Source organism: Mirounga angustirostris, unplaced genomic scaffold (genome assembly GCF_029215605.1).
Source record: "Mirounga angustirostris isolate CCGP_5_RB_7025 unplaced genomic scaffold, mMirAng1.0.hap1 SCAF_6, whole genome shotgun sequence".
In the NCBI taxonomy this organism is placed as follows: Eukaryota; Metazoa; Chordata; class Mammalia; order Carnivora; family Phocidae; genus Mirounga; species Mirounga angustirostris.
Window position 1 is genome coordinate 42,227,879 of NW_026991714.1, and position 24,919 is coordinate 42,252,797.

General features: G+C 50.2%; 1 protein-coding gene across 3 annotated transcripts in view; it reads left to right on the forward strand.

Moving 5' to 3' along the window:
• CACNA1E (calcium voltage-gated channel subunit alpha1 E) overlaps nucleotides 1-24,919 on the forward strand; it is a 311,105-nt gene that overhangs the window by 235,803 nt on the left and 50,383 nt on the right. For 2 of the 3 annotated variants that reach the window (XM_045877252.2, XM_045877253.2), the window contains exons 13-25: nucleotides 786-898; nucleotides 1,247-1,378; nucleotides 1,861-1,933; nucleotides 3,437-3,554; nucleotides 5,359-5,426; nucleotides 6,163-6,260; nucleotides 10,592-10,648; nucleotides 11,749-12,396; nucleotides 12,824-13,134; nucleotides 15,256-15,412; nucleotides 16,550-16,679; nucleotides 17,389-17,448; nucleotides 18,187-18,293. In XM_045877252.2, the coding sequence (XP_045733208.1) occupies nucleotides 786-898; nucleotides 1,247-1,378; nucleotides 1,861-1,933; nucleotides 3,437-3,554; nucleotides 5,359-5,426; nucleotides 6,163-6,260; nucleotides 10,592-10,648; nucleotides 11,749-12,396; nucleotides 12,824-13,134; nucleotides 15,256-15,412; nucleotides 16,550-16,679; nucleotides 17,389-17,448; nucleotides 18,187-18,293 (2,072 nt within the window). The remainder of the gene's footprint in view (nucleotides 1-785; nucleotides 899-1,246; nucleotides 1,379-1,860; nucleotides 1,934-3,436; nucleotides 3,555-5,358; nucleotides 5,427-6,162; nucleotides 6,261-10,591; nucleotides 10,649-11,748; nucleotides 12,397-12,823; nucleotides 13,135-15,255; nucleotides 15,413-16,549; nucleotides 16,680-17,388; nucleotides 17,449-18,186; nucleotides 18,294-24,919) is intronic. The other variant, XM_045877254.2, reaches the window with a different exon arrangement.

Genomic DNA, 24,919 nt, shown 5'->3' on the forward strand with positions numbered 1-24,919 from the left:
TTGGACCATATGCTTCTGGGTATATGGGCAATTTTCAGGCACAACAGCTAGTGAAAGACCATTCCCTATATACGTACTTTCCAGCGCTGCAGCGAGGATTAATTTTTGTCACTCCTCCTAGTGTGTTGTGTAGAACATAGTAGACATTCAGTGAACATGTAATTAAAACAAAAACCAAATTGTTAATTTGACATTGCTACTTCCTACAGCAATCAATATCTATATGCCACCAAGTAGTACTGTCCCACTGGGGTGTGTGGGACCTGAGTGACTGAAAGATATTTCACATACGGGTGACTGAACCATTCTTGGTAGCACTAAATTCTAGGACAGTGAGAGAATGTGGACCTCCTCTGAGGTTTTTACATTGGAATGCAACCTGTATTAAATTAAATTTGTTTCCTTGCTTTGAGTACCGCTCTTCCCGTGTGTTTGTTCAAGGTGTTATTATGTAAGAACAGCTGTGGCTCTCAGATTTGTGCAGAAGAAACTACAAGAAGACTGGCTCTTGTAGTTTCCACTAAGGACAGAGCAGCAGTGAACCAGTCTCCAGCATGAAGGAGTGACGTCAGGAAGGGGAGTGGAGAGCAGTGGGGAGGGAGGCAGTAGAGTCTCATTTTCCCTTGGCAGCCTTCACAAATAGGTAGTCTTGTTGGAGCTGCACTGGGTGGGGAGGGGAGAGTTTTAATTTCACCATAGCCCAGCGACAGGTGTTGACTGCTGAATGCCAGAAGGCTCTTCTCTTCTCCTCCTCCTCCTCACTGTGGCTGGGTTTGGCTCTTTAGGTCACAGTGGGCAGTATCTTTGAAGTGGTCTGGGCAATCTTCAGACCTGGTACATCTTTTGGAATCAGTGTCTTGCGAGCTCTCCGGCTTCTAAGAATATTTAAAATAACCAAGTAAGTGATCAGAATCTGGACTCTTCCCAACCACCTGTGAGAGTGGAAGCTTCTCTCTGCCTTAATATATTTCCTTCCATCCCCTGTTCTCCTTTGCCACAGTCCCCTTTCCCTACCACGTCCCCTACTCCATTCTTCAGCTCCTCCTCCAAAAATCAAACCAGAAAAATACCTATGATGCCAGATCCCATGCCACATTCCCCAGGGGAGCCTCATTGTTGCTCACATCTCTCCTTCACACAAGTACACAAATACAGCCTATTTCATAGACTACCAGGCAGATGCCCAGCTAGATTTGGGGATAATTTTACATTCAGTGTTCACTGCTGTAATGTTTGGGTTTTGTAGGTATTGGGCATCTCTGCGAAATTTGGTGGTCTCCTTGATGAGTTCTATGAAGTCTATCATCAGTTTGCTCTTCCTCCTCTTCCTCTTCATCGTTGTCTTTGCTCTCCTAGGAATGCAGCTGTTTGGAGGCAGGTAAGCACCAATGAACTTTCCATCCAAAGAGCCTCAAAACCCAGTCTTTAGCCTGTGAGCGCCAGGGTTTCTAATTTGGTCACTGCGCTATCATCCTGTTTGCTTTGGCCCACATCAACCACTGTGTGTGTGTGTGTGTGTGTGTGTGTGTGTGTAAAACTTATGTCTCTGCTTTTAATCTTTTCACACTGTACAGGGTTCTGGGTCTGGAGACCTCTCCTTGAAGCTGTCCCCAAAATGTACACCATGGGGCCTTATAACTCAAGATCAGCCCAAACCCCATCTCATTATCCATACCCTTCAAAGTGCACAGTCCATCAGTAGTAGTCACTAATAATATGATCTTTATAAGGTACATGGAATGGGGAGAAATTAGGGAAGAGGAGGATATGCAGAAAGGGTAAAAGAAGTGATGAAGAAGGAAGGGAAAACTTGGTATGTGGGATTTTCATTTTATTCTTCTCTCTGAACTTCCTTTTCAGGTTTAACTTTAATGATGGGACTCCTTCGGCAAACTTTGACACCTTCCCTGCAGCCATCATGACTGTATTCCAGGTATGAGGCCAACTGGCACTTAAAAATGTTACGTAGGATCTTTTGGATCCTACACATCAGCAAAATGATATGTTAGGAGAAACCTACTTTTCTGCCCCAGGCTCGTCCCAGGCAACTGGGACTCTGGTTGAGTAATTATAATCACAATAATTCCTAGAATTTCTGTAGCTACATTCTTTTTTTTTTTTTAAAGATTTTATTTATTTATTTGACAGAGAAAGACCCAGCGAGAGAGGAAACACAAGCAGGGGGGAGTGGGAGAGGGAGAAGCAGGCTCCCCGCCGAGCAAGGAGCCTGATGAGGGACTTGATCCAGGGACTCCAGGATCATGACCTGAGCCGAAGGCAGTCGCTTAACCAACTGAGCCACCCAGGCGCTGCAACATTCTTACCAATAGAAGAGCTCTATCATAATTATAGTATTGGCCTGTTTCCTATACTTGTGAGTTCACAAGAGATATTAGGGCAAAGACATTCAGTAACTTACAATATTTATGACTACCATCAAGTGGGCTTTATTCCAGGAATGCACGGATGGTTCAGTATCCACAAATCAATCAATGTGATCTACCACATTACCAAAATAAAGGTTAAAAATCATATGATTATTTCAATAGATGCAGAAAAAGCATTTAACAAAATTTAACATTCATTCATGATAAAACTCTCAATGAAGTGGGTATGGAAGGAACCTACCTCAACATAATTAAGGCCATGTGTGACAAACCCACAGCTAAATCATACTCAGTGGTGAAAAGCTGAAGGCTTTTTCTCTAAGACTAGGAACAAGACAAGGATGTCTACTTGCACCACTCTTATTCTGCGTAGTGCTGGAAGTCCTAGCCACAGCAATCAGACAAGAAAAAGAAATAAAAATCCAGATTGGTAAGGAAGAAGAAAAACAGTCATACCACATTTATGGTTTTCTGAAATTGGAAGCATCTGACCCATATGTCCATTTAATGAGTTATTTTTCCACCCACCCCACCTCTCCCATCCCACAAAAAATATGTTTTTAAATCATGGAGGGAAACTCAAAAATCAATAATGCTGAGAGCTAAAGAAAACACTATTTAGCTAGAATCTGAGGCTAAACCAGAACCCAGTTTTCTGGAACTGGAACCCCTGAGGCTCTTTCTAATAGTGCTGCTGTCCCACGAATTGTATCTTAGCTCCCCTGGGATGGGCTTGTAGTGACCAGACCACCTGATCTGTGTGATTCCCATAGGCCTGGCAAAGCCGGAAGTGGAGGGAGTCTGTAGTCAGACTCAGAAAAGAATCTTTCCTTGTGATACTCTTTCCATTTTCAATGCCTAAAATTATCATCCTTATCAGAAGGAAGTTTAGAATTATTCATGGAAGTGACTTTATTTTTTCTCCTTGGCAGAATAACCAAGCAAGAGGGTAGATGGAAAAGATGGAGGCCAGAATTTTCCTTTTTACATTGGCCCCATTTTCTCAATCAACCCAAGTCTCTGACTTGCCTGTTGTTTGCTTTGCGTAGATCCTAACAGGGGAGGACTGGAATGAGGTGATGTACAATGGGATCCGTTCCCAGGGTGGGGTCAGCTCAGGCATGTGGTCAGCTATCTATTTCATTGTGCTCACCTTGTTTGGAAACTGTATCCTTTTTAAGATACTCCTCTTCATGCTGCCTGCCTGCCTGGACCAGCATTTAAGGAGGGTGGTGGTGGTGATGGTGGTGGTAGAGGTGGGTGAGTTTTTTTGGCCAGTGGCGGCGGGGGGGTCAGGGTAGTAGTGGGGTGGATATTGCTTGGTATACTAAGAGAAACAAGGATTCTGATCTTAAGGAACTTGTGTACTAGTTGGATAAAGAAGACAATTATAAACAAGGAGATAAAGTATTATCCAAATCTTCAGCATACAAAATAATAACATGTGAGGCTCTTATACTGAATAGTTGGAAATACTAGCAGCTGGGGAAAATAAGAGATGACAAAGATTACTGCAGACTGAAATAGTGGTCACATTGTAATGTTAATAAATTAATTACATGTTAATATAGAACAGGACCTGCACATAATAAGATCTCAGAAATATCAGTATCATGATTAATGCTAATACTATTTAGCATAGCTAACATTTATTGTATTTGTGCTATTCATGAGACCCTGTACTAAATGTTTTACAGGCACTGTTTCATCTGATCCTTACTTTCTAAGACTTAGAAGAAATAACTTGCAAAGTCAAACAATTATTAAATTGTAAGGGGAGACTGGAAATCAAGTCCATTTAATTCCCAAACCCTTACCTGGTCATAAGACCTAGACTAGGAAGATTTAGGTTTTAATACCAGCAATTCTGCTTACCAGTTGTGTAGCCTTGGGAAAGTCCCTTAATCTGTCTGAGCTTTTAGTTTTCACATCTGTAAGGAGGATAACAACATTGATCCCTTTGTTAGTTGTGAATAGTAAATGAGCTCATTTATTTGGATGCACCTTATGAATGAACTGCAGACTTCTACACAGTCACTAGATGTTTGGGGGGGATGGGACTTGCCTTGAAATGGCATTGATGGAGTAAGAAGGGAGAGCTGTGTGATGTAGCTGTACTTTTGCTTTTCCCATAGTCTCACGGAGACAAGATACTCCTTTAACCTTTTTTGCCCTGAAAATTTCTAGGGGCCAGAGCAGACTATGAAACAAACATGAGACACCCATAAGAAGAAAGTTATGCAGTGCGTTACAGAAATGGAAGACCAGTTTGTCACAATGGCACCTTGATTTTCCTGTTGCTCTGAGGGTAGTCAGACCTGGACTTTGATGCTAAAACCAGCTCTATATTCCACACCACCTGGATCTCAAAGAGAGTTGGAAAATTGGGACTTCAGAGGTTAGAGTTTAGAATGGAAATGGGTTCCATAATGATCATGTGTGCTCTGTGACATTTTTGTTAAATGAAATATGGAAGCCTTTTAGGATAAGAAGAATGAGAGAAGTTAGCATTCCATTATTGAGAGCCGCTCAGTGATGGGTCTGTGGGATCCCATTTCTTTTCACCTTTAAGAACAGAGTAGGATCTTGATCTGGGTGGGCTTCAATTCTAGCCTCCCAGAAAGGAGAGGTAAGCTCCTGCATTGAGCTCCCTACTGTCATGTTGTTCCATGATTCTCTATTCAATATTGCTATGAGTGGGGACCATACATGTCGAAAGGCCCCCTTACTCCAACTTGGCCCCTGAGTGATTGGATTCAGCTATCTCTGTGTCTTAGGCAAAGAGAAGCCATGTGGAAGGAAGAAGAGATATTCTTCTTCAGACAGGGCTGCATAACCTCTGCTTAATTGATGCTGTGGGGTAGCTTCTGTTCCTGCTGGATCCCAGGCAGCAAAGACTTCGAGAAACCCTCTCAGTCTTGCTGAAGCCTTTTGGTTTTCTTACTTGCCCATCCTTAACTCATCACCCCAGACACACTGCTGAATGTGTTCTTGGCCATTGCTGTGGACAATCTGGCCAATGCCCAAGAGCTGACCAAGGTAAGCATTCTCTGCAGATCTGATGATTCTCTTGTGCCATTGGGCACTTCATCTAGAGCATGGGAATGATGTATCTGCTTTGCATACCTCACAGGATTATTGTTAGGATCAAGTAAAATAATGTATGTGAAGATCAGAGCAGGCTGAGCAGATGTGTGTTCTTAGTAGCTCTAGTCATTTCACCTGAACTGGCTTTTCCCAGTGTCATCACAAAGAAGGGACACTTACACCAGGAATGTAGGTTAGGGGATGAGGTCCCTGCCTGATCACCTGGGGTAAGGCCACTTCGCTGGGCTGGGGAAAGGGTGTAAGTAGAGGCACAGTCTTAGCATTTTACTTTAGGGCGGGTCTGCCTGGAAGGACCCTGGTCCATCACTTGCAGATACTGCAGAACATCTGAAAGGTGTCAGCTCCAGCTTCTGACCTCCACAGCCATGGGCTCCACCGAGAGCTAGAGCCTGGGGTAGAATTCCATGGCTTTCCTGAGGAATGGTGGGGAAGCCTGTGGGACAGGGTAGAGACCAGAATTACTGGCCATGCCAGAGCTGTGGAGGCTTCTGTCTCCTAAGGTGCCTGGCACCTGGCCACCTGAGGCCACCCACCCTCCTACTGCCTTGTTTAACCCTTTTTCCTGCCTTCCTCATTTCACCTGGTCTCCAGAACTTGTGGGGAGAGCCAAGGGAGCTATTCTCCTTCATGGGGATACCAGGCAAGGCCATCTCTGCTTTGTGTCTAGGATGAGCAAGAAGAAGAGGAGGCTTTCAACCAGAAACATGCATTGCAAAAGGCCAAGGAGGTCAGCCCGATGTCTGCACCCAACATGCCCTCTATCGAGTGAGTTGGCTGTCCCCACTTCACTGACCCCTGGGCTCCTGTGCTAACAGCCAATTCATCAACTCAAAATGGTATATTATCAGAGGATGCCTACTCCATGCTGGGAAATGTCCTAAGAATACAGCAGTGAGCAAGACAGAGTCTCTGTTCTCATGGAGCTTTTATTTCAGTGAGAGAGATAGATAATTAACACACATAAATAATTTTAGGTGGTGATCACTGCTCTAAGGTAAATAGAACAGGGTAATAATGCAGAAGAATAAGAATTGGGTGGAGTACTTACAGGCAGCCTGGGAGGGATTCTTTGAAGAGGTGGAAGTCAAGCAGAGATCTATATGTGGAGAAGGCGGTCATGTAAAATTACAAAGGAGGAGCATTCTCCAGCGAGGTGCAGTGTGGCTGGTGGGCAGGGAACAAGGACGAATAGAAGGAGACATGGCCAGGGAGATCCTGGAGGCCCAGGTGCAGCGTTTTAGCTTTTATTCTAATTGCAACCATGGAGGCTCTAAGGCAGAAGGATAGATACTACATGATCTACACTTTTTAAAAAATATATTTTATTTATTTGAAAGAAAGAGAGCATGAGCAGGGGGAGGGGCAGAGAGAGAGGAAGAAGCAGACTCCCCGCTGAGCAGGGAGCCCGACGCGGGGCCTGATCCTAGGACCCCAAGATCATGACCTGAGCTGAAGGCCAACACTTAACCGGCGCCCCCTGCCGCCATGATAAATATTTTAAAAGTTCGCTCTGCTCTATGAAGAATGGATTGTAGGGGCCAAAGGTGGAGACAGGGAGACAGGGTTGACTATAAGAATAAAGTAGGTGACGGGTAATGGTCGTTGAGACCATGGTAGCAATGGAGGAAATGAGAAATAATCCCATTCAGTCTGTGCTTTGGAGGGAGAACCAATAGGACGAGGTGATGGACTAAATGTGTTGGAGGTGGGGATAAGAAAGAAAAAGAAATATTTCTCCCATGTTTTAAGGTTTGATGCCTAAGCAACTAGGTAGATGGTGGTGGTACTTACTGATAGTTTGGAGAACAGTGGAAATCCAAGGTTCATTTTGGCCACATTAAATTTGAGATACTTAGAGGACATCCAAGTGAAGATGTTGAATAGGCTCTCATTGGTCACATGAGTGTGAAGCTTGGAAGAGAAGTCCAGGTTAGAAATAAAGATTTGGGGGGAGCCATTTGTATTTGGATGGCATTAAATATCAGCACGGGTGAACTGGCACAGAGTTGGTGAGACAGAGTTGCTCAGGATGGAGGCCAGAGCACTCCTGTGCCTTGATGTCTGGCAGAGGAGAAACCCACAGAGGAGATAGACGGGGAGCAATTAGGAGTAGGAAGAAAGAACAGGGAAGTGCCCTATCCTGGAGACCTAGACAAGAAAACTCTTCAGGAAGGAGTGAGTGGACAGTGCAGCTAAATACTCTCAAAAGATCACATAAGCTGAGGACAGAAAAGGGACCATTGGGTTTGGCAAAACGAACGTTGTTAGTGACCTTCAGTTTCAGCGGCCCGGTGGGAACAGAATCCAGTTGGAGTGGATTAGGGAGAGAATGGCAGGTGAGAGAGGAGAGCAGCGAGTGTAAACTTTAAGGATCTAGCCTGGACCTGTGGTTGCTGGTAGAACTAGCAAGGCGTGGGCCCCGTGTGGAGCTGGAAGAAAGTGTTGGAGGAGGAGCTGAAAATCCCTTTTGTGGCTTCTGAGCCTCGGTGAGGTCTGCGTGGGTGGCCCTGGGGATCGATGGGGAGGCTTTGAGACCCCCGGGAGGTGCGAATCTATCCAGACACCAGACCCTGTCATCCACCACTTGAAGCTGGTCAGGAGGAGCCTTTCTTTGCCAAGTGCTCATGGGAAGGGCTCTGAATGTCCTCTGTCTTGCCCTTTAGAGTCATTCCAGAGTTCTGTGTGGGGCCCTTCTTCCCCTGGACGGTCATCATCTTGCCCTCACCTTTCAAAACGGAAGGCCTGGCCTCTGAGCCCCTTCTCTGTGAGTGAGAAAAAACCGGCCCTCAAACTTTGTTAAAGATTGATGGAGAGAGGTAGAGCAACTCCTTTCTCTCTGGAATACTCTCTGGGCCTTGAGTCGTTCCTTCCCCACCTTCCCTGCACTCATGCGCTTGGGTTAAAAATACACACACACAGGTATGCAAACATGCCGTTGGGGAGGGCTGGCTGTCACTTAGGAGTGGGTGGTTCTATTTACTGAGATGAGGAAGCCTGGGGAAGAGTGGGTTTGGAGACGTGAGTTGGGAAGATGCTTGGCCCAGAGTAGAAACTCACTATTTGTGGAATGGAAGAATGAATGAAATGCGGGTAGGCATAGAGCTGTAGGCAGTGAGCTGTGTGCGTGTCTGGGCACGGTGAGGTGGAAGAAGGTGCTACAACCATCCAAGATGAGCAGAGATCCAGCTCTGGTTGCTGGGTGGGTGCTGCTGACGGGAGCGATGTCAGGGTGGGGTGTGTTTCTCCGGAGTGCAGGCAAGACCGCTGATTCCTGGGCTACCGGACAGCCGAGGAGGTGTCTGTCCCTAGAGAAACCTGAAAAGAGCATTGTTACAAATCAGAAGGTCTGAGGGCTGGTTCTGTCACTCCCATGCTCAGTGTCTTTGGAGAGAGAACCACTTAGGATCCTAGAGCCTCTGTTGTCCCATCTTTGAAACGGGAAGAATGCTGCTGCCCTTTCTGATCCACAGGGTTAATGTCAGGTGTATGTGAGGTCACACATGCATGAGTTGGAGAGATGTCGATGCCTCTCTGTGTGATTTTAGGAATGAAGGTGTATTGCTGATGGGCTATGAATTTGGATATGTGTATGTGTGAGTGGAGAAGTGTAGTTTGAAGCGTGTATCTGATTTGTATGGGAATTAAAAGTTGGGTCTGTCTTTGCCTGGTGTGTGTGTGTGTGTGTGTGTGTGCGCGCGCGCGTGCACTCATGAGAAAGAGAATTCTTCCATGTACTTAAACTCTTACACATGTGCTTCTGGAGAGCTGATATTTGAGTATTTGAGAATTTGCAAGTAGATGGTAGCGTCTGCTTTCCCTAGTGGGTGTGCTCGCTGCCTGACTAGAGTGTGTCCTTCTATTTCTATGTGTTACCCATGCTGCTTGGCAGTGGCACCCCACGTGGGCCTCATTGCATTGCAGCTGCCCCTGCTGAGGGGTGCACACAGTCGGGGAGCTCACAGGCATCTCCGCAGCGATGTCTGCCCCCACTCTGTGCATGCTTGTACACACTGTGCCTCTTCCAGATGCCAAGTGAGGCTCCCACCAGCTGCCGCTCCTCCCCCAGCCCACCCATGTATCAGGCTTCTCTGCGGATGTGGGACATGCCAGTTGAGCAGTGCTATGAGGCCTAGCATGTTCTCCGTTGGTCAGGGCGGGAACAACGGTCGCTAAGCATCCCCCAGGTCTAGGCAGGGCCCAGTGGGCCAGACTACGTCTGTCAGCCCAGGACTAGGGGCAAGCCTGCTCCACAGTAGTCCCATGTGTGTTGTCCTTGACCTGAGCATTGACATTGCCCTGAGAGCTTCATTTTTAGGAGTCCCATTTGCCTTTGTGGGTGATGCCCACACCCTCCTACCAGTCTGACCTTCTCTGGACCTTGTAAGCGAAAGGGCACAGCATGTGTGTGTCTGGAGAAAGATTTTTTTTTTTCCCCCTGCGCATGGCTGAGAAGGCTGGGACTGCGCTTTACCTGGCTGAACAGATGGAGCCTGGAAGGCCTCTGGCCAGGGTCACTGGGTCGCAGAGCCACAGGGGCGCCGCCCATGTCCTGACGTCCATGCAGAGCAGCCTACGGCGGGGTGGCCCTGCCCCCAGCCGTGGGCTGCTCTGTGGTTCTGATGGTGTGCATGGCGGAGCAGCTTTCCCGCATGTGTTGCGTGGCTGGAGTGATGAGCTTGGGGGCGGGGGGGTCACACCCATGTGAATGTCCTAGACGTGACTGGGGGGAATACAGCTCTCATCCAAGTTTGTAGGGTTTCCAGAATAGATCCCTGGAGGGCACTTAGGGGCAAGCGTGAGTGCCGGGGGGGCATGATGATGGAGCACCCGAAGCTGCGTCCTCTATGAAATGAGGCCTCCTTTGCGCCTGCATGTGTGCTTCCAGCACCGGGTCCATGTGTCTGCACGTCGTGAGGAATCCAAGGTCACCCCCTGGGCCAGGTGGAGGTTGGGAGCCTCAGAGGGCAGCGGGCATGTGGAGAGCGTGTGGGCACCTAGAGGACTCCGCGCCTCTCCCTGGACACTGGCTGGTGGCTGTGGGGCTTGTGGTTCCGAGCGGCCGGGGTGAACTGAACCTGTTCGTTTTTCTTTCCCAGAAGAGACAGAAGGAGAAGACACCACATGTCGATGTGGGAGCCACGCAGCAGCCACCTGTATGTGTGTACCGGTCTGCGTGTCTGTGAGCGGTCATGTGTGTGCGTGGGGACACCGTGTCTTCGTCCTCACCGCGGACACAGTGGCGCCGGGTGTGCATGTCAGTGTGTGCCGTGGTGTGTGCGTGTGTCCCGTGGACACTCTCCTCTGCACCTCTCCACTTGTGCTCGGTTCAGTGTGTGTCTACGGTACGTGACCCCGTGTGTTGTGCACGCCTCTGTGCGGCCCGCGAGCGGGCACGCGTTGGTGTGGGCACTTCGTGTCGGCGCGTGGGCCTCCGTGAGGGTGCGTGTGGGCACATGTGCGTGAAAGCAGGGACTGCCCTCCCACCCGCGGGAGCCCACTCCTGGGTGCGTCACGTCGCGTGGGCCTGCCGCCACGTGAGGGCTCGTCTCAGCCCCTGGGCTGGAGCGTTCGCAGCGGTTTTGAGAAGCAGGGGCCGGCGCTCTCGGCACACAGAGTGCCGTGGTCTGCGTCAGCTGTCGTGGAAGAGAGCCACGGCACTCTCGTTTTTGGAGGGCGATGCCAACAAGGGTCTGCTAGTCACCGTCGCCAGGCTTCCTCTCGTCGCACCCGGCCGCTGTACTTCTCAGCCTGTGCTCCCCCCCTGTCTGAGGGGCAGGGGGAGCTGCGGGAGTGGGGGGGGGGAGCAAAGGTCTCTGACCCGGAATTAAGGGCCAGTGCTGAGCACAGGGTGGGTATAGGTGGATGTCCTGAGAGCGAAGGAGAACAGGGGAGTGCAGACCGGGTGAGCCTTGGTACCGCAGTCCTGCAGGCCCCAGGGGCTCCGTCCCGGGGCTGACACCCACCCCCCGCCCCCCCGCCCCCCCAACGACTGCAGAGCAGGGGTGAGAGTGGGAAGCCCCACATGCTCGGAGGCGCTGGTCCCACCACCTACTCGTGTGTGGCCCACTCCGCTCCTTGCATCTTTCTGTGCTTCCTGTCTGCAGGTCCTGGGCTCTCCCATTTGCTGCCCACCCCCCATGTGTCCCACCCCTTTGCCACGGCCGCTGAGGGCTGGTCTGCACCCCGGGGGCTCCCTCCCTGGCCTTCAGCTGTCAGGCTCTGACCGTGGTCCTCGCCCTTTCCCCTTCGGCAGGAGGGAGCGGAGGCGCCGGCACCATATGTCGGTGTGGGAGCAGCGCACCAGCCAGCTGAGAAGGCACATGCAGATGTCCAGCCAGGAGGCCCTCAATAAAGAGGAGGCCCCACCGATGAACCCCCTCAACCCCCTCAACCCGCTGAGTCCCCTCAACCCACTCAATGCCCACCCCAGCCTCTACCGGAGACCCAGGCCCATCGAGGGCCTGGGCCTGGGCCTGGAGAAGTGTGAGGAGGAGCGCATCAGCCGTGGGGGGTCCCTCAAGGGGGATGGAGGGGACCTGTCAAGCGCCCTGGACGACCAGAGGAGCCCCTTGTCCCTGGGCAAGCGGGAGCCACCGTGGCTGGCCAGGCCCTGTCATGGCAACTGTGACCCGACCCAGCCGGAGGCTGGGGGAGGGGAGACCGTGGTGACCTTCGAGGACCGCGCCAGACACAGGCAGAGCCAGCGGCGCAGCCGGCACCGTCGGGTCAGGACAGAAAGCAGGGAGCTCTCCTCCACCTCCCGGAGCAGGTCTGCCAGCCAGGAGCGGAGTCTGGACGAGGCGGTGCCCCCCAAGGGGGAGAAGGACTGCGAGTCCAGGGGCAGCCACGCGGCCAAGGCAGCCACAATCCAGGAAGAAGAGCGAGGCCAAAAGTTAAGGAGGTGTGTTAGTCACGGGTGTGCCCCAGAGACATCTAGCCTTGCGGGGGTGAAGGACTCTTCAGTACGATCCTATCTGACCCTCCGTTTTCTCTTTTACAAAATGGAGAAGATGCTAACACACCCTTCATAAGATATGCGTGACTATGATAGGAGATGGACTCTGTCCCCTTGAAAACCGGGGTCTGTTCTTCTAGGGCATCTCCTGTTGGGAGCGGGTCCCGGGCCGATTGACGGGAACAAGGCCTGGACGCTGGCTGGGGGTCTTAGCTGCCCCCTGCCTGGGCGGGTCAGGGTGGGAGGCAGCGGATGCCTCTCCAGCAAGGCTCCTAGGGCTTCCCTCACCTTTCCCTCTTGCCTGGCTCACCCGCCACTTGAGAACAGCTTCTTCCGATCTGAGCACCAGCCGTCTCCTCCTTTGTCCCTCCAGGACCAACAGTCTGATGGTGCCCAGAGGCTCCGGGCTGGGAGGAGCCCTCGACGAGGACAACATGCCCCTGGTCCTGCCCCAGCTGGAGCTGGAAGTGGGGAAGGACATGGTGCTGACTGAGCAGGAGGCGGAGGGCAGCAGTGAGCGGGCCCTGCTGGGCGACGTGCAGTTGGACATGGGCAGGGCCATCAGCCAGAGTGAGCCTGACCTCTCCTGTGCCACCAACGTAGACAAGGCCACCACCGCGAGCACCAGCGTCACTGTCGCCATCCCCGACGTGGGCCCCTTGGTGGACTCAACTGTGGTTCACAGTGAGAACGCAGTCCCTGTCCCCCTTCACCCTCACCACCCATCCCCCCCGGGGCTGGGGACCATTGTGGCTCTGGAGTCACCCAATAAAGCTACGTGAAAAACCCCACCAGCAGGACGAAGTCATTCTTCAGCAAGTAAATGATAGCAGTAGTTTTAGCTCAGTTTGCAGGAAAAATAAGTTAGAATGTTCTCCGTCTTAAGTTTTGCCCATAAAATTTCCTTCAGCCTTGGTCCCTGTGACCACCATAGAGACTTCAAGGAGATCACACGTGGTTTGGTACCCAGATGTATATTCAGCTATTTGACTTATCGTGTGAATATTTGGTGGTATTCTCCTTGGACAGGTTAGGGAACCTCTGATGGAGCAGGAGATGGCCCAGATCTGTTCAGTGTGGCTTGAACAAACCTCAGTTTCTCCCAAGGCTTCAGGTTGTCAACCCTAAAGTGAAAGCATTGAATTGGGTGATCTCTGAGGTCTTTCTCAGCACTAACATTTTATGAATCTGTTACTGTTATCTACTCTTTCCTCCGAGGAGATTTAACTCAGTTTTTATCCTAGATCCCTCAGGCAATGGATGTTAATCTCCAGACCTCAAAAGGAAGAGACAAAAATTACTGGGCCTACCCCCTCATCCCCACCCTTAACCCCACCCAGCCTCACTCCTATCCTTGTTTCAACCCCATCCCTTTTCCTCCCCTAACCCCATCCCTCTCCCAGCCCTAACCCTAAACTCCACCCCTGTCTCTGCCCTAACCCCATCCCCGCCCTAAGCCCACCCCTATCCCTGTACTAACCCCACCCCATCCCTACTTCCCCCCCAACCCCATCCCCTACCTAACCCTCACCACACCCCCATTCCTGCATTAATCCCACCTGCTGCCCATGGCCACTGAATTGCGACCACAGATTCCACCCTTGCTTTTTTTGCCTCTCTTTTTCCTTATTTTTCTCTTTTCATAGAACAGTCTTCTCGTCTCCCTGTTTTTCTTTCTTCCACTGCTCCATCTCCATTCCATCACCTTCTCAGCACTCAAAACGCCCATACTACTTTAGAAAATGAAATCCCCCATGTCTAGTGCTGCTGGGGTTGACTTGGGCATGTCTCAGGATTTCAGACAACCTCTTTTGGTGTCTGTTACATTTTATGCTCTAATAAGTGCTTTGGACCCTCTCTGATGAGAAATGTTAAGAAGTTTGACCTTTTTCTGTTCCTGTTCTGGGGCTGGTCGATGGCCTTCGTCATAGGTAAGAGCATATTATCAGAGGGCTTTTGGATGAGTTACCTCTTGGAAGGACCCAGAAGGGGCCAGAAGCTCAAAGGTTTGCTGCTTGCACAAGGCTCCAGGATAGAGTCATTAGCTGAGGGAGGGGCTGACTGTATCCCTTGCCCCGCTCAGAGAGCTTCCACCTTTCTGCCACTTACCCCACCCTGTGACTTGCATGTGGAAACTGAGGGTGGCCCAAGAGCTTCACTCAGTCTCTGGCTCCTTCATTCTCCCAGTCCTGGAATGCAGTCATGGTCCCATAGAGGTATGAATATTGCATTGCCATTTTAACATTAATCATGACTGGAACAAGCAGAGCCAGCAAGTCAGCCACAAACAGAGTAATGGCTTCTTAAAATCTTCCACTGCAGTGGGAGATCATCGAAACACTACAGGATTTGGAATTGGGAACTAGCTGTATGAACCTAGGATAGGTACTTGAATTCCCTGAACCTCAGTTTTCCCATCTGTATAATGGGCAGAGTACATGCCGCTCAGGGTGTAGTGATGTGAAAATTCAAGAAGTGAACGTAGGCAAAGAATCTAGATTTTAGATATGTCAGCCTTGTAAACTTTACAGCAGAAATAAGCCTTCTGTGACCCTGGGAAACGTGATTATTATTTATATGGCAAAAAAAGTCATACCATGTAAAATTAGGATGATGGCCAGGAGAGAACGAGAGCAAGGGCTTGACTCAGTGTAATAGTGAACACCCCCGTGTTTGCAGGGTACCTGGCTAGACACATTCCTCTAACCCCTTCCCCTCCTCTTGATCCTACCCCCATGGAAAACAAAGGGCACCGTTCTCACAGGCGGCAAGATTTCTGATGATTTCAACACGTTCCTTTGGCAGTTAGCAACAAGGCTGATGGAGAAGCCAGTCCCCTGAAGGAGGCAGAAATCAAAGAGGAGGAGGAGGAGGTGGAGAAGAAGCAGAAGAAGGAGAAGCGTGAGACAGGCAAAGCCATGGTGCCCCACAGCTCCATGTTCATCTTCAGCACCACCAACCCGTAAGGCGCCCTCCCGTCACTCCCCCTTCAGTGCCAGGGTTAGAGCCAGGGCAGGGTGATGAGGAGAAGGAGAGATGAGGGACCACTTAGTGGACTGTGGCCAGACATCTGAAACATGCGGAGTGCTCACTGGTGGAAGTGGTTCATGGGATTGAACAGCCTCTGAGCTCTGTGCTGAGCCTACAAAGTAATTTAAGACAGGGAAGCATGAGAGATGTCATGAAAAAAGGACCCTATAACTCTTATTCCTCTTATTTGGTCAGTAGGTTGTGTAGGGGTGGGGTGGGAGGAAGGAAATCTACTTGGGATGTGTCATCAAATACTCCAGTGGTGGACAGAACTGAGAATATGGAACCTAGAATAAATAGATCATCCACTGGAGTTTAAGAGTATTGGTCCCACTGTCCCATATGTGAATTTTGAAATGGGCATGTTCCTCAAAGCAGAGGTAGGGGCATGAGATGGAGGTGGCAGAGAAGATTCTGGAAGGTTACACTGAGCTGCCTTTTGCCCTGGAAATGAGCAAGATGTACACATAGACCTGCTTCTGAGGCTAGGAAGACAAAAAGGTTTTCAGTGACCACATGGGCAGTATTTCAGGCAAGTCTCTGGGAAGGAAGGAACTTGGGCTAAGGTATGTCAGGTCACACAAGTCCAGAATACAGTCTATAGAACATAATTACTTTAATCAGAATACGTGGGGCTCATGAAAACCTGTTGCTGCTCTTGTTAGGAATCTTAGAATCAAGGTCTATTGTTACGTTTCTTGGTTCTTCTGATTTCCTTGCTATGTCCCAGTTTCTGTATGGTGGGGGAGTAGACACTGAGATACGGTGGAGGGTACCATGTGGCCATGCGGAGTGTATGTCATCTGATGCTGGCTGCTCCCTTGGCTCAGACGTGCCTACAGATAATGTATCTTGGCTTGCGCACTGCAGCCTCTAACCAATCTGATTACCTTCTCCCACTGGAGCTTTAAATCATGGGTGGTGCCTGCGAAATTAAATTGCTCTCCCCACAGCTTCCTCTGGCCAGGGCCTGGCTGTCTGGAGGAGGCTGATGTGCACGAAGGTGGGGAGTAAGGGATGGGGAGGGGAGGGAAGCCGACGCAGCTCTGTTGGCTCCTCCACCCCACAGGATCCGCAGGGCCTGCCACTACATCGTGAGCCTGCGCTACTTTGAGATGTGCATTCTCCTGGTGATCGCGGCCAGCAGCATCGCCCTGGCAGCCGAGGACCCCGTCCTGACCAACTCGGAGCGCAACAAAGTGGGTGCACGGGAGCCCTTTGCCCTGGGACCTGCCCTGTCTCAGCCCCTCCCCATCCCAGTATTAAAGGTGAACTAAGGAAGGTTCCTGGGAAATGAGGAAGGCTTAAGAAATGGCCCATTCCTGTTCCTCAGGGCAAAGTATGGACCATTTCCAGATCAGCCTCTTCTCCCCAGTCCCCACCGTGTGCCCTGAGGCTTCAGCAGTGGGCCTTACATCCAGAGCCAGCCAGTCTTTGCAGCCGCCCAGGGGCTTCTATAGTGTGTGTGGGGGGGTCTGATGTCAGGTCATGAGGGATGTGCATGAATTTGGGGAGCTGAGGTTCTACCCCAGGGAGCTGAGACGTCTCCTGGAGGTCCCAAGGGTGTATGTTGGGAGGTATGACAGGGGTGGGTGGGGAGGATTGCAACCGACAAGGATTCCAGGTCCTGAGGGAGAGATTTGTGGGGCAATTGGGACCCAAGAAGTTAAGTTCTGGCCAGGGGGCAGGAGGCGCCAAGGACTGACCACCAGATCCTGCGGCTCTAGCAGAATGCATGTCTCCTCTCCTGCCTGTGTCCAGCTAGCACTTACAAGCCCACGCTTCTGTTCTGAGGTAGAAGTGAGCTGGGGTGTGGGGGTAGCACTGCATGTGTGAGGGTAGGCAGGAGTATGTACGGCCTGGTGGCCACACATGGTCCTCTTGCCCTTCGCTGTACGTGTCTTACAGGTCCTGAGGTATTTTGACTATGTTTTCACTGGCGTGTTCACCTTTGAGATGGTCATAAAGGTAAAAGCCTCCAGAGAAAAGCTGGGCTCCAGGGTTTGGATGGGTCACGGGTCTGCTCTTCCCCAGTGCTGCCACCTACCAGCCAATGACAGACCGCAGGCCTCTGGCGACCCCTCTTCTGGCCTCAGAAGTCTGATGAAGTCTGTCATGACCAAACTTCATGGCACAGCATGGCTGTGTGGATCTGTTTAGACTGGGGCAGACCTGTGGGAGTGGTCCAGGGAGGAGCCACTCCACTCTCAGGCAGGCAGGAGTGCAGACAGGCCTGGGCACTGTACTTGCCTCCCCAGTGTGCCCCCTGATTTGAGCCAAGGCAAAGGGCCAAGGAGGGATGAGTCCTCCTGGACTCCATGTGGTCCCAGCTGCACTCGCTGCTTACCAGTCTGGTCCCCACCACCCTAACACCCCACATTTCTATCTTGTTCCTAGTCTCTCCCATCTGGGGTTTTCCCCATCTGTGCATATGTGGTGACGCCTGGTGTTCTGAGCCACTAAAGGAAGGAGGAATGTGAGAGCCAAGGAGTCTAGCTGAGCCCTGGTGGCTACGACACGGGGCCTCGGGCTTCACAGTTAGGTGGAGAGAGCCTGTGGGACCTGTCCTCTTGCTCCTCGGGTCCTCTGTAGGGTTGATTGTGGAGACAGTGGTAGTAGGGGCATTGCCCTGAGGAGCCCTGAGCTCCAGGTGCATTGCCGGCTCCTGTGGGCTCATCCACGGCTGTTCACGTCCTTCTCCTTCAGATGATAGACCAGGGCTTGATCCTGCAGGACGGGTCCTACTTCCGAGACCTGTGGAACATCCTGGACTTCGTGGTGGTGGTTGGCGCGTTGGTAGCCTTTGCTTTGGCGTAAGTGTAACTTTCTTCTTGCTCAGTTTCCTTTTGTCCCTTCTTCCTGGGTATCGGACTGATATGAGGCCTTCTCCTAGGCCAGCGTGAGAGGCAGTCCACTCAGAGTGGTGCCAAAGAAAGCTGCCCTGGAAATCTGGTTCCCACTTGCCCTCTGTGGAACTCTGGCGAGCCTTATAGCTTCAGCTCCCTGCCCCAAATGGCAGCACTGGTGAAGGAGGAGCTGGGGGAGTCCCAAGGAAGAAGTCAGGGGCCCTGGAGTTCCTTTCTTGGAGATGAGCAAGCATAGGCAGGTGCTCACCCATGTGGGCAGTTCCTCCATGGGCTCAGGGAGGGACCCAGGGACAGCTCATGTACCCTTTCCTTCCTTGGATATGTCAAACAAAGAGTCAGCTTGGAAGAAGAATGCAAAGTTGGGGATCACAGACTCTTGAGTATGAGGAGATTTTCTGCTCATGAGCAGGGGGAATCCAGAGCTATTTCACAGACATAAGAACCATGTTCATATGTTTAGCTCCAGAATGTAAGACTTTCACAACTTCCTTGATAACGCACTGAGGAAAACATTCAGGTGACTAACCATGCTCATTACATTTGGAGAATTTTTTTTTTTCCAAACATTGATTCAGCTGTAGCAGGTTTTCAACTACATGCTGACATTTCCTGTGGCATCCCGCCAAGGAAGGGGCTCTCTTGGCCCTCCAGGGTCTAGCTAGGAAACACACATGGTCAGGGCCTTTTCCCTAAGCTGGTGCGTAGAGTGCCCAGGAGATGAATGACAGCCTCTGGGCCCCATCGGCACCTTGTTGTACTGCCAGAGAGCTCCTGCCTTTTCCAGGTGGCCCAGAAGACTTCCCTCCAGCCTCTCCAAGTGCAAGACAGAGCCGGGTCTTTAAGCCAGTCTGGCTACACTGTGATGAGGCAGAAGGAAAGCATTTGGGAGCTGCTGTCAGTGATACCACTGCAAAAGGGAAGGGGCAGAGCACCTGCAGAGGTTGGGCCTTCCCAGGTCCAAGTGGTCAGAAGGGGCTGATCCATCCCCCTCTTCTCCCCAAACACCATCAGCTTCCATTTCTGTCCATCCTGGAGGAGAAAGAGGTGGGGTGACTTCGTGGTGGTCCACGGGGGATCCTCCAAAGGAGAGCCAGGTTGAATGTGGCTGGTAGCCCTGAGCTGGGCTGGCAGGACAATTTCAGTGTCCCCCATGTACACCAGTGTAATAACTGTGCCCACCCCCCTGCCCACCATTGGAGTCACATGGAATCACCTGTGTCTCTCACAACCAGAAAGCCTCCTATTAGATGTGACTGAGCTATTTCTAAGGAAATTGCCCCAAAGCGGGGTATTTTCCCCCATCATCTGGACCTTGTATAAATTCTCACCCCAAGGTAAAAATCAAGGCAACTCTGGCTCTACCAAGGGGACTCCCAGCTCCTCTTCCTCCTTCTTAGAAAAAATCATTAAAGTCTGTCTTTTTCCTAAGGAGGCCTACTTACTTTGTTAGGGATAAATAGCACCCTTGAGTTTTTAAAACATCAAGTTCCCTTCTCACTTTATCAATTCAGTTGCATATATTATTCACCATATTGTTCTTCTTTCTTATTTTGATCTCAGTAAACTAGTTTGTCTCTCTATGAAGAAACGAAGCACAAGGAAGGAGAAGTATATGGGAAAGGATCCTCCCCATCTTTAGGAAGAACAGAGCTCCTTGGGGTGACAGGGCAGAGTGGGAGGAAGGTGTGGGCTATGGACTCAGGCAGGCCCTGCTTCGAATCCCAGCCCCTCTACTTAACTGCATCATGTCCCAAAGCAACAGAGCAAGATAGTACCCCTCCTAACCTCAGTTTCTCATCCCTGAAATGCAGTCAAAATAATGCGTGTGGCGTGCTTAGCACATAGGGCGTGGCACAATGTGAATGATCGTAAATTTTTTAAATTTAAGTTCAATTAGCCAACAAATAGTAAATCATTAGTTTTGATATAATGTTCAATAATTCATTAGATGTTAATTTCCTTCCTTAACCTTCCATTCTCTCATCACATCCTGAAGTCGAGATACTGGAGCCAAGTATGTGTTGATATATAGTGTGTGCAAATGGTTGAAGATGAACACAGGCTGGTTTCCACAACTTGGTTGTCTTAGACACACACACGCACTCACACACACGCACACACACGCACACAGACACACACCCTGGTAACCAGACAGGTGTGTAGGTGCCTGTGGGGAGGAGGTCTGTTGTAGAGGAAGCCTCTGCATGCCTGCCCCATGTCCACAGTCCAGTTGTCTCTCCTCAGATCCAGAGGGATGACAATGGGCTGGAGGGTTGTCATCTATCTTGTTCTTTTTTTGTGCCCTTTGAAAACATGGTGGTGGTGGCTTTGGTGCTGGTGGCAGGGGAAGCCTTAACAGCCCCGGAACCGAAGCCTCTCTGTGGGTCCTCAGACCAGGTATAGTGCAGGGAACCCCAAGAATCCCCTGGTTCTGGAGTCCACACTTATGTGATGGATTGAGAGTTATGATCCATCACTTGCTTTTAGTGATGTCACTTCCTGAACTTTTTCTTAATTTCCCTGGAAATGTAAATGGTACTTGCTCACCCTTCTCCATCCACTCTCTTCTGTTACCATCCTTCCAAGCTGGCCATGCACATTTCCTCTCCCCTTTCTCCTGCTCGTGGAACAGGCTCACACCCCTCTCCTCTGGCCTTCGTCACATTGCTGAGGTCCAGGTAATGCTTTCTCTTCCTCATGCACCACACTTCCTAACTCTTTTCTCTCCCCTTCCTCATTAAGGGCACCAGAGAATTCAGCTCTCCCATCACTTTGGTAGGGTTGGCCGGGGTCCCACCTACCAGCAGAGTGAGGGCCTGGCCCGGGGCGCACCGCAGAAGGAAGCCCATGTCTCACTGCCAGGCCATGCTAGGAGGCTCAAGCCAACAGGAAGCCAAATGTGGGGTTTTCTGCAGGCTTTTCAAGGGCCTCCCTCCTTGCAGTTACAGCTTTCATCATTATAACCCATATATTTGCCCCTGGGGAATGTCTACCACTCAGATGACCTTAACCCTGCCCTGTCTCGCTCTCCTCCTCCTGAGGAGAGGCTCCTGCAGAGGCTTCTGCTCAGGCTGTTACTCAGTCTGAGCAGAGCTGATGATTGCCGTGGTAACACCTTCATGCGATGCCTCAGAAGTCCGAGGCGACTTGGCATCCCTTTCACCGTGACCAGCCAGGATCTTCTCAGAACCCAACCCAAGTTCCAAGAGCACTACCCCTAACCAAGGGGAGGGATTGGCCGGTAGCTGAATTCTCAAAGAAAGCTGCGTGGTCCCCTGAGCCCTTCTGCAGAGGTCTGCACCTGCCATCATGTATGTTTTCTATAAGCATATATGTCATTTACGTAGTGGCTGAAGAGAACTCTCTCTTCTCTATAGCTGCGTACCTCAAGTGAAGGGATTCTTTATAATGTAAACCTGACAAATTCGGTTTGGGAACTTTTATTACTGACTTTTGAGGAGGAAGGGAAGGGTATTTCTTTTCTAAGTGGGGGGCATACTGGGAGATGAGAAAACCAATGGAAAGATACCCCAATCGCACCTTTCCTGTTCCTCCCGGCACACTTTTACATTATAAAGCATTTATAAGAACACTCAGGTCTCCTGTCTCAGCCAGCCACCCGTGTAGGGAGATGGGCAGAGTTTTGGCAGAAGTTGGGTATGTTTCTCCCTCATTCCGCTGCCCTCACAACACCCCACTTTCTGGGCCATATGGAGACACGGAGTGTTTGCCAACTATAAATGTCCTGACTGTGCCTTTTCCTCCTTAAGGTTTCAAGAAAAGTCTGGTGAGTGACTGGATCTATGAAACCTTTCTCTTTTATCTTTTTCTATCTGAAAAAGAGGGATTCTTCGGTTTGATCATTATTTTACACTGACGGGCCAGCAACTGCTTTTCCCAGTTTCCTCACACCCTGTTGCCATCGTGTCTGCCTCCCAGCCTCCTGGGTGGGACAACAAAGATGGTTCCAGCCTTGGCATTTCTGGGTTTCTGCACATCAGGCATATTCCCTCACTTTGGGGCCTCCTGCCAGAATCAGCTGCCTCGTAGGGAAGTCATGTGACCCCATGGCAGGTTGAGTTCATGAGCCTTATGGGATCATGCGCAGTGATGGTGATGCCATCTGGCCCTCAGGTTTCGTATCTGAAATGTCTCATGAAGGGATTTGGACAGGCAGCTGGGCAGGGACAGCATCTCAGGAGGAAAGGTAGGATAGCACAGGGACGTATGTGTGTATGAGATCCTGCACTCCAACCCAAGCCCCTGATCCTCTTCATTCCCATTGTTCTACAACATGTTACTTGACTAGCTCACATCAAGTCACCAGGTGAGCCATCCTGGATTGGATTCTAACTAGTAAACTTATAATGACTTGTCCACACAAACAATTTCAAAGAAAAATAACCAGCAGTTCTCCTCCTACCTCCTCCCCCAACTGGGGCCTGGGCCTCAATCAGAGTCACACAGGCTCTCTGGCAGCTAAGGCCAAAGCTTTCCCTTGCTGTTTGCCATCTTAGCGGGGCATGAGGTAAGGTCAGGACTCCTGGCACGCAGGGGATCTGGATCACAGCCGTACTTGGCCTTTAATTATTCAGTGCTTAGTCAGAAAGGAAAAACATGAGTCAATCTGCCTCTTGATGCCAGAAGGAACCAGAATTCCCACATTAGCTTTTATTACCTTCTTCTCATTGAAGTGTGTTGCTTTTCTGACACTTGACACTCTGCCCTGGTCTTTAAGATGGATAAGGTCTTTCGGAATGCATTTCCGAACCAGCCGCAGTGGCCGAGCTGGTTCTGAATTCATTCAGTGAAATACACAGATAGACACAATCTTAGATTTGGAAGGCCCCTGAGGAGCCACAGAATATGGTGCCCCGGTTCTGGTTTTGTATCTGTAAAGGTGTGAATGTGTGCTCTGAGAAAGGAGTGGCTTCCAGAACTGAAATGCTAGGATGTACTTAGCAGAGCACAGAACAATAGAACAGACATTTCGCCCTATACCTGGCTCCTTCTTATTCTTCACTGCCTGCCTGTGTCTGAGGCAGTCCCCCTCAAATCTTACGCTTTGCTGTGCGACTTCTTTCTTGACAACCGCTATTCTTCTAAAACCGAAAGGGGCGTCTCCCAAAGGAAGTTGTGACTACACATTAATCTTGGAGGGGGAAAAAAAAGAGTGGACAAAGTCCTACTTCATGCAAAGAAAACCCATTTACCACTGAACCAGACAGGTCATCCAGTTCCACTGTTCTGTGCAAGTGAATGAAGGATTAAAATTAAATTTAGCCTTCAGGTAGCCAATTAACTGTGGATTTAGGATGCTGGCTGAGCTGGAATTAGAAATTTCCAGCAGTGAGCAGATAGAAAGATGTTTCTCAAGACTCCAGCTTTCAGAGTCACCTCAAGAGTGACTTTCCCTGACTTTGTGCCCAGGCAGGGACACTAAAGATGATTAATGGCCAGGGACTCTTGGGGTGCCTACTGCTGTATTGTACCCGAGTTGCCTTGAAAATGGGTTTTGGGATGAATTAGGAGGTACAGAGTGGGAGCCACATGGAGGGGGTGCCTGAAAGAAAGAGATAAGTTCTCAGTCTACCTGCTCTTAGCATTAAGCTCCAGCATGCGTGTTTTTTGATGAACGCTGGAAAATGCATCGGCTGTGATCTGTGCCATGGGAAATGTGCATTTGGAAACCTTTATCATATGGAGGCAGTGGGTGTGAATGCCCTAGCATTGCTCTTTATTAACAAGCACAAATTTGGAGAAGGTTGATTATAAATGGGATCTCAGCCTCTGGCCACATAAACAAACAAAGTGAAATGGTCCAGTCAGGGAACACGGCCCCATTCACACGGTAGCCAACAATTTGGCTAACCAGCCTCAGATGCAAGACGCACCCTGCACATGAGGCAAGCCTTCACAGACGGAGGAAGAGCTCAGTCCTGCAGGATTAGTAGAAATCCATCACCATGCACTCCAGATTTAAAAAGTAAGTTTTAGAGTAACTCAGGCCAGATTTCGTGATGGGCCTAGGGAAGGATCAGCTCAGATCATGTGACCTGCAAGCCATCTGTCTAAGCCACGCTCACAGAGCCACAACCTAGCATTATGAATTAGTCTCCTGCTGGGGGAGCGTATTGGCTGGACTTTAGCCAGTGCCAAGGCCTTCTGGGAAAGATCAGCTGATGAGGGATCTTGGGTATGTTTAGAATATGAAGACTAGGAAGCAAGACAGATCGGGTCACTGTTCCCCAGCCTGAATAACAAAGCTGCTAGGAGACAGTGAAGTGCTTTGCTGCTCAGTGCTCTGACCTTCCAGTTAGAGTACAGTGCTGGGTTTTCAAAGGCAACGATGACTGTGTATTGGGAGCTCACTGAGGTGCATTTGCAGGAAGGAAAGGATTATGCACTAACCACTTATTATGGAATTAGTGCCCTGGTCACAGAGCAAAGGAAGTTGGCAGAGTTGCAAAGGATTTGGGGCTCATGGGAGAACCCACGTGATGCTGAGGTAGGGGTGAGGAAGAAAAATACACAAATAGATGAACTAGCCTGACCAGCAGGTCCTAGACTTC